This window comes from Pseudorca crassidens, chromosome 9 (genome assembly GCF_039906515.1).
Source record: "Pseudorca crassidens isolate mPseCra1 chromosome 9, mPseCra1.hap1, whole genome shotgun sequence".
Taxonomy (NCBI): domain Eukaryota; kingdom Metazoa; phylum Chordata; class Mammalia; order Artiodactyla; family Delphinidae; genus Pseudorca; species Pseudorca crassidens.
The window spans coordinates 90829657-90843007 of NC_090304.1; the positions used below are offsets into that span (position 1 = coordinate 90829657).

Below are 13351 nucleotides of genomic sequence, written 5' to 3' on the forward strand. Positions count from 1 at the left end.
TTGGTACACACTCATGCCGTCAGCTGGGTGCTCTCCTGGGTGGAGGCTGTGGAACATTCCTGCCTTCACCCCTTGTGGACTATAGGAGACAGTACGAATGCCCACTCTGAAAGGATTTCACTCCTGGCCTGGAATCTGGCCCTTTTGAGGCTCTATGAGACTCCTTCTGACTTTATTGCTGCTTTGGGGAAAAAAAAAAATTAAGTAAATTCTTCAATGCGTCTCCTTCCTTTATGATCCTCTATAAAAACAAGCAAACCAACCAGCTCCTTTCATCAGAGTTCGGCTGGCTTCTCTCCTGCGTCTGATCTGGGGGTGTGGTGTGGAATTTGTTTGGGTCGTGCTCGACTAATATCCCTTTGAGTCATTTCTTCTGACTCCCTGTTACAAGATGCTCTAGAGTGCTCCTAGTAGGAACTGTGTACTTTCTGGGGGCGGGGGTTAGCTGTGGGAGTGACAGCCTGGGGGATAGCGTGAATCTATCACATCTGAGCAGATCAAACCACCACGTAGATCTTCTTGTCTTATAACCAGAAGCACGAGGACACTGTGTGACATTAGTCAAGTTTTCTAGCTTCTAAGTAGTTCATGGGGACAACAACCACGGTTTGAAACCACTGATTTAGTTCTATAAAACTAAGCCATCCGATCAGAACTAATGAAATGTTAATTTGACCCAGGGAACTCAGGAGGCCAAGAGAGCTGAAGCCGTTATCTGCCTTGGTTGTGTGTTCTGATGTGAAGCCAGCCCTGTGGAACAGGGCCAGAACCCAGTTATTCCTGATTCCCAGCAGCTCATATAATTTATTATGCTAAGAAATAGAGCCTCCTGCTTCTAGCAAGTTGGTTTCTGTTGTTTGACTACCAGAATTTCATAGGATAGTTTATTTGGGGTAACAGGATATCAGATTAACCATCTAGGCCTCAGTTATGTAGTGACGCTCAATACTTTTTCTTCCTTAGCATAATACTATAATATCAACTATGTTATCATATTGCATAGAAAGCTGAAGAATTCTGAAGCCATATTCCCCTTCTGCGTACCTCCCCCCATCACTCTGGAAGAGTCCTGAGATTTGAGGAGGTTAAAGAGAATTTTCACCAGGAATTGTCATTGCATCAGTTTTGTAATGAGACATTGTCCAGTTTTGATGGCTTTATTAAAATGATAGGCTTTGGAAACCTGCTTGGTATATGAACTAAGTGAGTTTGGTTTAGAAAAGTCTGTATCTTATCTACAGCTTCTCTGTATGGTTTGTCTTCATATAGAAGCTCTGGTTTCTCCATTCAAAAGGCATAAACCATGGACCCACCACCACCACCACCAAGAGCCCCCTTCCCTTCCCTCTCCAGTCTTGAGTTCTGCTCTTGCAAATCTGCTGGTGCTGGTGTTGTCAACCAGGGAAGACCACAGCTTTCTTTTTTTTTTTTTGTGGTACGCGGGCCTCTCACTGTTGTGGCCTCTCCCGTTGCAGAGCACAGGCTCCGGACGCGCAGGCTCAGCGGCCATGGCTCACGGGCCCAGCCGCTCCGCGGCATGTGGGATCCTCCCGGACCGGGGCACGAACCCGTGCCCCCTTCATCGGCAGGCGGACTCTCAACCACTGCACCACCAGGGAAGCCCGACCACAGCTTTCTTGAGGGCTTCCTTCACTCTCTAGGCTGGCTGATATACTGGGAGAAGCCAGGGGCCCAGGGTCCTGTGAGGACTACACACAGAGGGTTTCCCAAGGGTTTGGTCATAACTTGTCTCAGTTGGCTTAGAAACCCTAGCTAGATGATTTCTGGGTGTTTAGGTTTAAATGGGAATTACATAGGATTCCCAGCATGTACATAGATGGGGCCCTAGCTAGGCTGACCAAGAGACTGGCAGCCCTGAGTATGACTCTTAGTTGATTTTGGTTGTTGCTATGAACTAGCTTTAGACAAGGAGGATGCTTCCAGTGGCAATCAGAATATGGTCTTCCGTTATGATGCCATTATACAGAACCAGAAGCCAAAATCTCTAAGCATATATGTTATAGTTCCTTTAAACTGACATATAACTTTTGGGTTAATGTTTGAAAATAAAACAGTCCACCTCGTTTTCTCCTACCCAGCTGCTGTCAACAGTAGCTCAGGCCAGAATTGTGAGACTCACATGTCAAGAATGGGTGAGACTCCTTTGTCATCCTTAATTGTTTATTCATTTTTCTCTCCCAAAATGAGAAAAGTTACCTATGTCCAGCTGCTTCGTGCAATGGTAGCAATCTGACAAGTTGAATTATTCTATTCATACACACACACACACACACACACACACACTGTTATCTATGCTTTCAGTGGATGTTCCCATACATACACACAGATAAACACACACACACACACACCTTAATAGATTTTGGACAGCTGAATCCAGTAGTCTACAAGAGGTTCCTGCTACCTCATTCTCATTACAAGCATTATTGGGGATTTTGTTTGTTTTGGGGGGGGTGTATGTGTGTGTGTGAGTTCAAAGTACTATCATGTATGTGCTATCATTTAAAAGACAACCAGCACAGCCTGACCTTGTGTTTGGAACTTTACATACATCACTTCTCCATATCATCTCAACATCCCTGCGAGATTGATTGAGTTGTTATGTCCATTTACAAATGTGGAATCACAGGTCCTGAAACTCTCCTGAGAACGCAGTTACTACGTATCTGAGCTGGAATTTGGACCCAGGCCTCTCTGACTCTAGATCCTGACTTCTTAACCGTGAGACAGTCCAACCACAAGACCTCAGTTTTATTATCATCCCCATTTTACAGATGAGAAAACTGAGGTGAAGTGACTTGGCTAGAGTGCCTACATTATTGTTTATTTGGCTTTGAATTCAGTCATCTTTTATACCAATAAAGTTCTGACAGGCAAGTTAAATATCTTCAAGTAATGTGGAGAGTGGAATCGGTCCACCTGACCAACACATGGATCATTCAGGAAGTTGACTTTATTTAACACCATAAAGGGAAACATAGCTTCTCTCAAAAATAGTAACCAAAATAATTTCCTTGGGAAGTGTTGTTGATAGAGGCTTATTAATAATAATAATACACAACAAGTATAAAATGCATATTATGTGCCAGAGACTAGTGTACATGTATTAATTCATTTAATCTTTCCAACAGCCCTATGATAAGGGTTCTGTTTTTCCCTGTTTTACACATTAGGAAAAAGGCACCAAGAGGTTAAATAACTTGGCCAGGATTACACTTGGTTAGTAAGTGGTAGAGCTGAGGGCTGGCCCAGAGTCCATGGCCTTCCCCACGCTACAGGACTGCCATTTGAGTCTCAGTTTTACATTCATTGCGTTTCTTTGGTTTATCAATGAAGTTGCCCTTTATCTTCCCTCGAGTACTTTGCTAACAATGAGAGCAGACTGTCTAGGCAAGCGGGGGTGCCTCGGTTATCACACTTCTGGTTCCAACATCTGGATTTCCCACAGAACCGTCAAATGGAAGACACTTTAGTATACTTTGAAAAATAAAAAATAAGTCTCATTAAAGTGGTTAAATATAGTGATATTTAAGGCTCATTTCTAGAACAATAGCTGAGAAAATAAATGTAGAACTAGACTTTGATGCCTTTTTCAAAAATCCTTAGCCGTTATTAAGTAGGTTTTGGAAACTCTCTTTATCTGATGCATAGTCATTGATCTGATTCTGTCGTTCACCCATCTCTTAAATTGGTGACCAGAACATGGTCCTCAGGTGCACCTACCTTGGCCCTGGGCCTGCTGCATCTCTGCAGTCTGCCTTCCTCAGGAACCAGTGTCTTTATAACCATTCAACAAGAAAGTACTGTCAATTAGCTATGGGAGAGACCTGGGCTCAATTTCTGCTTTCAGCTCCTACTTCCTCAAGCACATAAGAATCTGAAAAGAACAGTAAAATTAAACTGCTGCAAGAAGTTCCTGACTCAGATGAAATCTATGGGTTCCTTTTTGAAATCAGAATAATTTTTTTCTGTTGCTCTGCTTTGGTAAGATCCCACCTCTTCTGATAAGTGCCTTAGCACCTTTAGAACTGAAATTTTAATTCCTTTTTCTCAGCAACTAAGACTTACAGCTTACTTCTGCTAGGGAGTTGGGAATCACAAAACTTCTACCTCAACCTGAAGCTGTTTGCTAAACAAGTTGGCGTATCTTTCAGAACAAGGCATTACTTTTTAAAAAATACATTTAAGTAGAAAACACATTTTGAAACATATACATCTCTCACGGGGTTATTTTACTTTATAAATGAGACATGGAGGAGGGACTCATTCCATTCTCAAGAGCAGCTTTTTCTGTCTGTTCACAAGGGATAGAACAGTGTGGGAGAAATGGCTGGGGCTTTGGATGCATTTGACCTGGCTTTGAATCTTGACCCCACTATTACCATTACTTAGGGCTCTGAGCCTCCACTTCCCCATCTGTAAAATGGGAATTATAATGCTATGGTTATCTGTGAACAGAGAGGCCAGTTATAATTAACTAGAGTAGAAATGATGGCAGCAACTTGATAATAAGATGTTTGTACACTCTGCTCTTTCTAGCCCATAATTTAGAAAGAGAGCAAATGGTAACTAATAGGTAATAACAATAACGAGCCCATTAAGAGGCCAAGAAAAGATTAGTGGTAGTTATGGAGTGCAGGAGGAAGAGCTGGAGCCTTAAAATTAGATGACTTTTAATCTTGATTTTACTACTTATTAGCTGAGTCGCCCTGGGCAAGTTATTTCATTTCCCTGAGTTTTGATTCCCTCTTTTGTAGAATGGGGACTAGAGTATCAGCCTTTTTATACCCCAGAATTGTCGTGAGCCTCAGGTGAAGGAACGAAGTGTGCTTTGTAAACCAGAAGGTGTGACCTGGCTGCCAGAGGCCTTGGGGATGAGTCCTTATGGGAGGACACTGAAAGCCTGCCCTTGGGTCCCAGCCAGGTCCAACTACCTGTGTTTATAAGCATGTGTTTTGGATGCATCTAAGACGACACACCATGTTTCTTCAGAGCATGTTTCTGCAAAGCAAGAAATGAGATACTTTTTCTGGGAGGAGTGTTTTCATAGTTGCTCTAAAGGGTCCGAGGTAGGCCTGGTGAGGAAATTTCAGTTATATTTGCGACTGGAGAAAGGTGAAAGTCGAGGCAGGAATTTTTATTGGGAGCAGTGAGAGGACTAATACAGTAATAAAGGAAAAGGCCACAAGAAGTAAAGGGAAAGAGTTTGGGGTTTAGAGCAGGATTTCCACTTACCGTTATTAAACCTAATAATTCAAGGTTTTGCATTTGGGGAAGAATAATCAGCCATTGTGCTTCGGTGGAAAACATCCAAGCGTTGACTTTTCAGAGAGTCTGGGGCTCCTCTGACCTGGCTTTGACTGGCGTCTAGAAGGAGAAATCACTATCTTTTCCATGTGTGCAAAAGGTCAGGCGTCTAAATGGATATCTCTTCTTTAAAAAATCTCTGTGATGATAAATGTGTGCGTGGGATCTGGTGAAGCCGGGACTTCCTTTGGAATTCTCATTTCTCACTTCTCTCCTTGGCCCAAAGATAGATACTGGCCACATTTGAGTATGGAAACTTTTCAGCCTTGCCGTGTTCTCCTCCCTCTTGAGAGTCATGTTCTGTTTGAAAAGAGCTGAAAAAAAATGAAGGCTGTTTTTTCACTTGGGATAAGAAAATCCTTCTCAAAGCAGTAAGGGCTCTGTGAGAGTAACAGGATCCATATGCTATAGCTGGCTGCTAATACACAGCATATGGGCCAGTGAACTTTCCAGGCAGAAATATGCCTGTAATTCTCTAAAGAATGCCCCAGTAAACTCCAGAAAGGACCATCACTTAGGTGACAGATGGCATCGGCGCAGCTTCTGGGCTTCACAGGCCTGTTGTTGCATGGAACGTGAGCCACAGGCAGGGGTTGCAAAGGTCCTGGTTGGCCTTAAGATGGATGGCCCTGGCCTGTAGCCCCCTCTATAAGGCCCCGCACTCCCCCAAATACTGCGGGCTTGCTCTGTTCTCTTAGGGGACGTGCATCTGAAGGTAGTGCCTCAGCTTGGCAGGATTATCTGTTAAACTGAGTGGAAACATTGTATCCCCTACTCGTAGAGACAGCCTTACGTAATGGAAAGAACACTTACCTGGGAACCAGGTGGCCTGGGCTCTGGGGCCACCCTGGTCCTCACTAGATGTGACCTTAGGGAAATCACTTTACCTCTCTTTTCTGACCTGGAAAATCAGGAGGCGGGACATAGTGATGGTTCGGACCCCTTTGGCTCCCTCAGGTTAGAACTCAGTGGCCCTGATTCCATCCAGAAGAGAGTGATGGGAGAAACCTGCCACTGCCGGGCACTCCTGCCCCCCGGGTGCCGTGGCCCCGGCATTGTATTCCACTGCAGCTCTGTGCACTATGGGTGAAATTCAGGAAAGGTAGGGGAAGACATTTCACGGTTCTCAGGAAGAATTCCATTCTCGGGCCCCAATGAGTCATCAGCAGCAAACTGACTGAGGGAGAGACAGGCTGCCCTTCAGTTACTATACTATTTCTTTTGAACCAGCATTTGGAAGTCTCTGGACTCCCACTTCGTATTCTCACAGTGGATCCCTCAGGATCCTCTCCCAGCCTGTTCCCGATTCCTCACCATTACCCTGACTCCTCCCCTGTTCCGATCCTGTCCCACCGAACCATCCCTTTCTCTGCAGCCTCTGCTGGGTTTTTCCATGGGCTGCTTTGTCTGTAGGACAGTTAGGAAGGCTGCGCCCCTGAGAGCTGAGTTGCCCCCATGCTCCCCCTTCCCCGCCCAAGCAGGCCCTTTGATCCCTCTGTTCCACTGAGCACAACCATGGTTGCTTCTTCATCAAATGAGCGCAGACTGAGACCCACAGCAGCTCTGCAAGGCTATCACCATGGCAACGAGCATTTCCTCAGTTCTACTGTGAAGAGAAAATGGCTGTTAGAAGGAATGGCTAGCTGAGTCTCTATTACTCGGTCTATTTTGTTCAGGCCCCTCCTTTGTACCGGCTTTGAGAAGCTACACGCATTGAACCAAACGTCCCTTAGCTTTTAGCCTGCAGATTTACTTCACCTAAGAGGAGGAAAGGCAGAAGGCAGTTGAATCCCAATGAATGACAGCATTTTTCCTACCCTAAAAGTATATTTACATGAAGAACAGTTATCTGCTCTAAGCAGATCAACGAGGAACTCCATGAATACAGGAATCTGTGAGATCTGGTGCAATGTATTTTGTCTTATGGCTGGAGTGGAGCGTATAGATATTCCAATATTGCAGTGCAGTGGCCAAGAGATTCAGGGGACCGTAGGGCACAGACTCCAGCATTTCAGAAGAGTTGACTGACGACTTGGGGTGACGATGTTTGATTGCTCTCTCCTCTTATGCAAAGAGGTGTATTGGTCCTATAGTCGTGAGGTAAGGTGAGCGTTTGTTTGGCATCCCCTGCTTCAAAATCAGCTTGGATCTTCACCTTGAATCCTTCCCCGTCGTGGTTAAGCTCCGTGGCGTGGGGAGGTGGCAGGAAACCCTGTGCAGGGCTGTGGAGCGGCAGGCTTCCCTCTTAACACAGTTGTGGGGATGCTGCAGGTTGATGGAAATGGCTGGGCTGCTGTTGCCGTGAATCCCAGACGTGCTGCTCTTTGGAGCAGGACTCTGAGCCTTCTCAAAGGGTCAGAAACCTTTAGCGCAGAGGTCACCCCCAGATCTTCCAAGGGACCCTGCACTGTCTGATAGAGGATATTCCCATTCCACAGGGAATGGCCTGGACCCTGTCCACTCCTGGCCTCGGCATGAGGAACTCTGGTAACAAGTTCTCAAAACCCAGACAACCTCTCTTCACTCTTTCTTGATGTGAGCAGGGAGACTGTTTTTGAATCAGAGCTCTGGTTTCTGTCTCAGAAATCCAAACGCGTGTCTAAAGTGGACATTGTCTTTTCCAGTTTCTCTGCAGGTGGATATTGTCCCCAGCCAAGGGGAAATCAGCGTCGGAGAGTCCAAATTCTTCCTATGCCAAGGCAAGTGCCCGTGTCACACCGCATTTCAGGAAACCCACCCCTCAGAGCAGAGCCAGCGGCTGTGTCTACCCAGCTGATCGCAGTACGCCTGGAATCTTGGGTCCTGTGGCAGGCTCTCAGGGTGACCAGAGAGCCAGGGAAGTGCTCCTTCCTTCCCTTACCAAGGCTGCCCCAGGACAGAGAAATGTGCTGTGTGGACTTCTGCTTCGTGATGGAGGAGGTCTAGGGATTTTCTTAGGGAAGTCAGCACAGCCCCCAGACCCCCTGCACTGTGTACGTCCAGAGTCCCATGAATGACACTGGAGAGCAGGGCTGGTGCAGAAAGAATGCTTCCGTGGGTCAGTGTACGGATTATTACAATCCCTCAGAGCAGGAAAATCCAAGAAGGCCTAAAGAGTGCCTGAAAGAAAACTGAGTACCAGTACCTCTCTTTGCTGTGAGGACAGGTGCCCTGGGTTTCCCAGCTCGCTAGTGAATTCCAATATTCTGTCCCATTGCCCCAACCAGAGCTTAGAATTTGTTGGACCTGGTGTCCTTGTCTTTTGTTTAGAAAATATGCCTCCCTTTCCACAGCTCAGCTAATTATCAGTAGATGTCCTGTGGAGGAAAGGCTTCCTATGAGGCTTTGGAGTCTCTGTATGTGACATGCCTGGGATTTGGAACATGAAAGGACCAGGAAAGAGCTGAGCTAGGTGTAAACTGGCATTGAGCAAGTCGCTTTCGGCGGGGAGGGGCCTTGAAATGCTGTCATGATTGGCGCCAGATGTGGCGACTGGTGGCCGCTGGATGTGTTCCTTCCAGCTTTGCCTTCATTACAGCAATTGAAATGATCTGGACGTGCGGCCGTGGAGCCCAGAGCGCATCTTGCAAATAGCGATATTTATTGAAAACATGATGGGCCCTGAAAGGAAGGCTGCTTCATTTCCACACTAAGCATCTTTGCAGGGCGGGGGGTGTGGGCTGGGGAAGGGTGCTGTGCAGAGAGGCAGGACAAAGCCATGTCTGGGGATCCCAGAGCCCTTGTTCCAGCTCAGCGTCTGGACAGCTCAGCAGCTGTATCCCAAGGTGCCTGGGGAAAGGACGCAGAGGCGATGCTGGCTACCTTCTTTGCAGCATTTAGGCAGATGCATTTGCCTCTCTGAGACGGGAGTGCTGAAATGACAGTCATGCCAGTTTGTGCAGACAGATGCTGGAATGAAAGTGGTTGGAGTCTACACTCCAAAACTAGCCAGCGTCTCATCTTGCACTTAAGAGACCGTAATCTAAGCCCTGGAAAATAAGCTGATGAGTTGGCTCAGACCAGCTAGCCTTGAGCTCAGATCCCAGCTATACAACTCCCTTTGCCCCCCATTCTGTGAGGTTATAAGCTCCTAGCTTAGTGCCTGGCACACAGTGGGTCCCCAATAAATATCTCTTCTCTTCCCTCACTAGGGATGGGACCACTATGAGAAATACCAGCACCAGTGTTTGTTGAGTTCTTTCCAAATACTGTTACAGACGTAACAATTAAACGCAGAAACCACCAACATCAACGGTCATTCCCGCCCCCCCTTGTCATCAAGCCTGATGAGCTCTTGCTTAGTAGCTCTTACTGAGTACCCACTGTCACCCTGGAGAGGTCGTTGTCTTTTCAGCATCAGCGTTTTGAAAATAATCTCTTCCTCTTTAGTGGCAGGAGATGCCAAAGACAAAGACGTCTCCTGGTTCTCCCCCAACGGAGAAAAGCTCACCCCGAACCAGCAGCGGATCTCGGTGGTGTGGAACGATGACTCTTCTTCCACCCTCACCATCTACAATGCCAACATCGATGATGCCGGCATTTACAAGTGCGTGGTCACTGCAGAGGATGGTACCGAGTCAGAGGCCACGGTCAATGTGAAGATCTTCCGTAAGATCCTCCCCCTTCTCCTTCTTCTGTGTTCCCTGTTCCCTCCTTTGTCTGGGAAGGCACATGGGTAGCAAAGAGAGTGGAATGGAGTAGAGGACCCACTGAGGGCTTGACAGGGCCCCTTTCCTCCTTTTCCCTAAGTCTTTTCTGCATCAAGCTAAGAGCTGCAGTACGTTTTTAAATGATCCTCGGCCAGCTCCGAACTCACAACTGTGTTCATGCTGGTCACAGCTACCTCCCACTGGCCTCCATTCTCTAAACTGAAATTACACCATTCCCAGAGGACTAGGGTGGGTTCCCCTCTCCCTTCCCCAAGGGCTGACTGACTGTTGTACACTTCAGCTTATCCCCTCTTATTTCACTTTTTCCTGCTGGTAATGGAGTGCAAAGGCTCGGTGGGGTGTGTGGGGTTATTATCTGAACACTCTGTGCCACTCAGAGCGGGTAGTTCCCACTGGCACCTCATTACCTTGTTATCATGCATCTGTCCTGTTGGCCAGGGTAATGATGGGTGACAGCCAATGGAACAGTACTGATTGTCACAGTATTTATTGCCATAAGCCTGCTTTTCTTCTGTTTTGTTCTTCAAAATTCTTTCTGCTGTAGACAGGCTGGGGATGGGATGCCAGACAGAGTGGGAGACCGAGGAAGGACTGGTGGCCCCTCCTATTAGTTGTAGAATAAATGTCCTACCAGTTCATTTTACCTGTGCACTGTGTTTCATTGGCTCCATCGCACATGGTGAAGACCCTTGGTAAAGACAATCCTTCCCCTCTGTAGACCCTTTTCTGCACAACATGTGATAAATTTAGCACTTTGAATAGACACTATTTGCCGAACACGGGTGAGATATTCCCCTTCTTGTGCCAGATGCTCTGCCTGCATCTTTGGCCAAGCGATGGGTCGGACCCCCTTTGGTACCACTGTATATATGGACTCGAATCCAAGCAGTATGGTGCCAGTGAAAAGGGATCTTTGTGGGAGAACCAGCCGTTTTCCCTCACTCTCCTTTTGTTCCTTTTCCAGAGAAGCTCATGTTCAAGAACGCGCCAACCCCGCAGGAGTTCAGGGAGGGGGAAGATGCCGTGATTGTGTGCGATGTGGTCAGCTCCCTCCCCCCAACCATCATCTGGAAACACAAAGGCCGAGATGTCATCCTGAAAAAAGATGGTGAGACCTGGCAGCTGCCCTCTCCCCTGGGCCACTGAACCAGCTTCTGAGGCGTTCTAGCCCAAACTCAGATTCCAGTGTCCCCAAACCCCATGTCGTTTCCAGATCAAAGGTTGCATGTCTATAGCTTGTATGTTCAAGCACTTGACTTTCTGTCCAAGGAAAAAGACAGATTTCCAATAGACTTTTGCCCTTGGCTCTATGTTGGAGCCAGGACCACATTTTCTTATTGCAGCTTAGAGCCTCTCCCCACTCCCAGGTCCCGCCCCCCCATAAGCCTGAAAGCAGGCAGAAGGAAAGGCTCAGCCACCTGCCTGTAGGTACCAGTCCTCTGACTGATCCTTGGATGAACCTGCACCTTGTCTCTTCTAGTCCGATTCATAGTCCTGACCAACAACTACCTCCAGATCCGGGGCATCAAGAAAACCGATGAGGGCACCTACCGCTGTGAAGGCAGGATCCTGGCACGTGGGGAGATCAACTTCAAGGACATTCAGGTCATTGTGAATGGTGAGGAGATCTGTTCTGCTTTCTCCACGGGTACAACCTTGTCTCATCCGTGGCAACTGGGTCCACCCCTTCCCACAGCCCACCCCTAACCTCTGCCTTGTCTTGTTTGTTTGTTTGTTTTTAAACACACTTGTCTTTGGGTCTCCCTCAACTGTGGGGACTTTTAGTGCGGTTCTGGAATGTCCTTCATTATCTTACAACACTAGAAACTTGCCCCATGCTTACTAGTAAATTCTTATTCATCCTTCACTGTCCTTGAGGTTACTGTAACTGTTAAGTTAGTCCCCTGGTTCAGTCTTCAAAGAAAATATTATAATAAATTCAGGCCTCAGAACAGTCAGAATCCTAGTCCGTGGGCTTATTAATCTTAATTTGCAGTGTCAAACAAACACACCCATGGAATCGATCTGACATTTACAAGATGTTTACAGGAAATGTCAGTACTAAGAAAATAAGTAAATCATGGTTAAATTGCTTTGGATATGGATATATATTTTTTGCCAAACTCTCCCCCTCTTGTTCCTTTGGTAAAAAATCGTTTGTGCACAGGGTTGTTTGTGACAGTCCCAGAGAAATGTCGCTCTTTGGTGAGCTGGTGCATTTCAAATTGGTATTAACCATTTAATCACTAGAAGCAGCAGTTTTTAATTTTTTCCAACATCAAGAGCCCCCCCCCCCCTTTTATTTTTTTTTGCGGTACGCAGGCCTCTCACTGCTGCGGCCTCTCCCGTTGCGGAGCACAGGCTCCGGACGCTCAGGCTCAGCGGCCATGGCTCACGGGCCCAGCCGCTCCGCGGCATGTGGAATCTTCCCGGACCGGGGCACGAACCCATGTACCCTGCATCGGCAGGCGGACTCTCAACCACTGTGCCACCAGGGAAGCCCAAGAGCCCCCTTTTGAAAGTCAAGTTCCATCAGTCATGGTAGTTGTAAGATTGGTATGCATTGATTAAGAAAATATATAATGATAAATAGCCACTGTAAATAGAATACCATTGTAAAATGAACAAAACATACTAATATAGCTTCTAAATCTATATTATTGAAAAGCAATATTATATATTGTTATATGTATAACAATACTATGTATTGTTGAAAAGTACTAATGTGCATTTGTGGATGAATTATTGATCCAGTTTACGGTAATTATTTAGTGCACACCTGAACTTAGATCCCTTACAGTAACTGTGCAGCTGCCCAGGACTCTTGACCGTCTGACCTGGGGTCTCCCGGAAGTGCCTCTTCTCCAGGCCAGTGGGTCCTTCCAAGTTTTCCCCGCCACCCCTGACAGTCCTTCTTTCCTTCAGTGCCGCCCACCGTCCAGGCCAGACAGAGCATAGTGAACGCCACCGCTAACCTCGGCCAGTCCGTCACCCTGGTGTGCGATGCCGAAGGCTTCCCAGAACCCACCATGAGCTGGACAAAGTAAGAAACTGGCTCGTGCTTTTTATCACCAACTAGTGGAGAAGGAGACCTTGCAGGGCCTGTCCTGTGTTGGCGTTCCGAGGGAACAGGGGTGGGCGGCTGGGGAGCATCAGCTCTGGGTGCAGAATGGATTCTTTTCTGTCAGGTCCTCTTGCCTTGTGTGTGCATTGGATTCCTTCATTTTCAGTTTGTGGGGCAGAACCAGAGGTTCTCTTTGGAATTTCGGGGGGCGCAATTTGCAGCCCTTGGGCGGAACTGGAGGTTTGGGTAGAGGAATCACGAGGAAGTACAATTTGGCGTCTTAACGTTCTGTGAAGATTCCGCCTTTCGCGTG

At 47.0% G+C, this 13351-nt stretch overlaps 1 protein-coding gene across 18 annotated transcripts in view; it reads left to right on the forward strand.

Annotated features, from left to right (window-relative positions):
- Window positions 1–13351, forward strand: part of NCAM1 (neural cell adhesion molecule 1) — a 318547-nt gene that overhangs the window by 244140 nt on the left and 61056 nt on the right. For all 18 annotated transcript variants that reach the window (XM_067751037.1, XM_067751044.1, XM_067751038.1 and 15 more), the window contains exons 2-6: window positions 7950–8024; window positions 9694–9912; window positions 10939–11082; window positions 11455–11592; window positions 12900–13017. In XM_067751037.1, the coding sequence (XP_067607138.1) occupies window positions 7950–8024; window positions 9694–9912; window positions 10939–11082; window positions 11455–11592; window positions 12900–13017 (694 nt within the window). The remainder of the gene's footprint in view (window positions 1–7949; window positions 8025–9693; window positions 9913–10938; window positions 11083–11454; window positions 11593–12899; window positions 13018–13351) is intronic.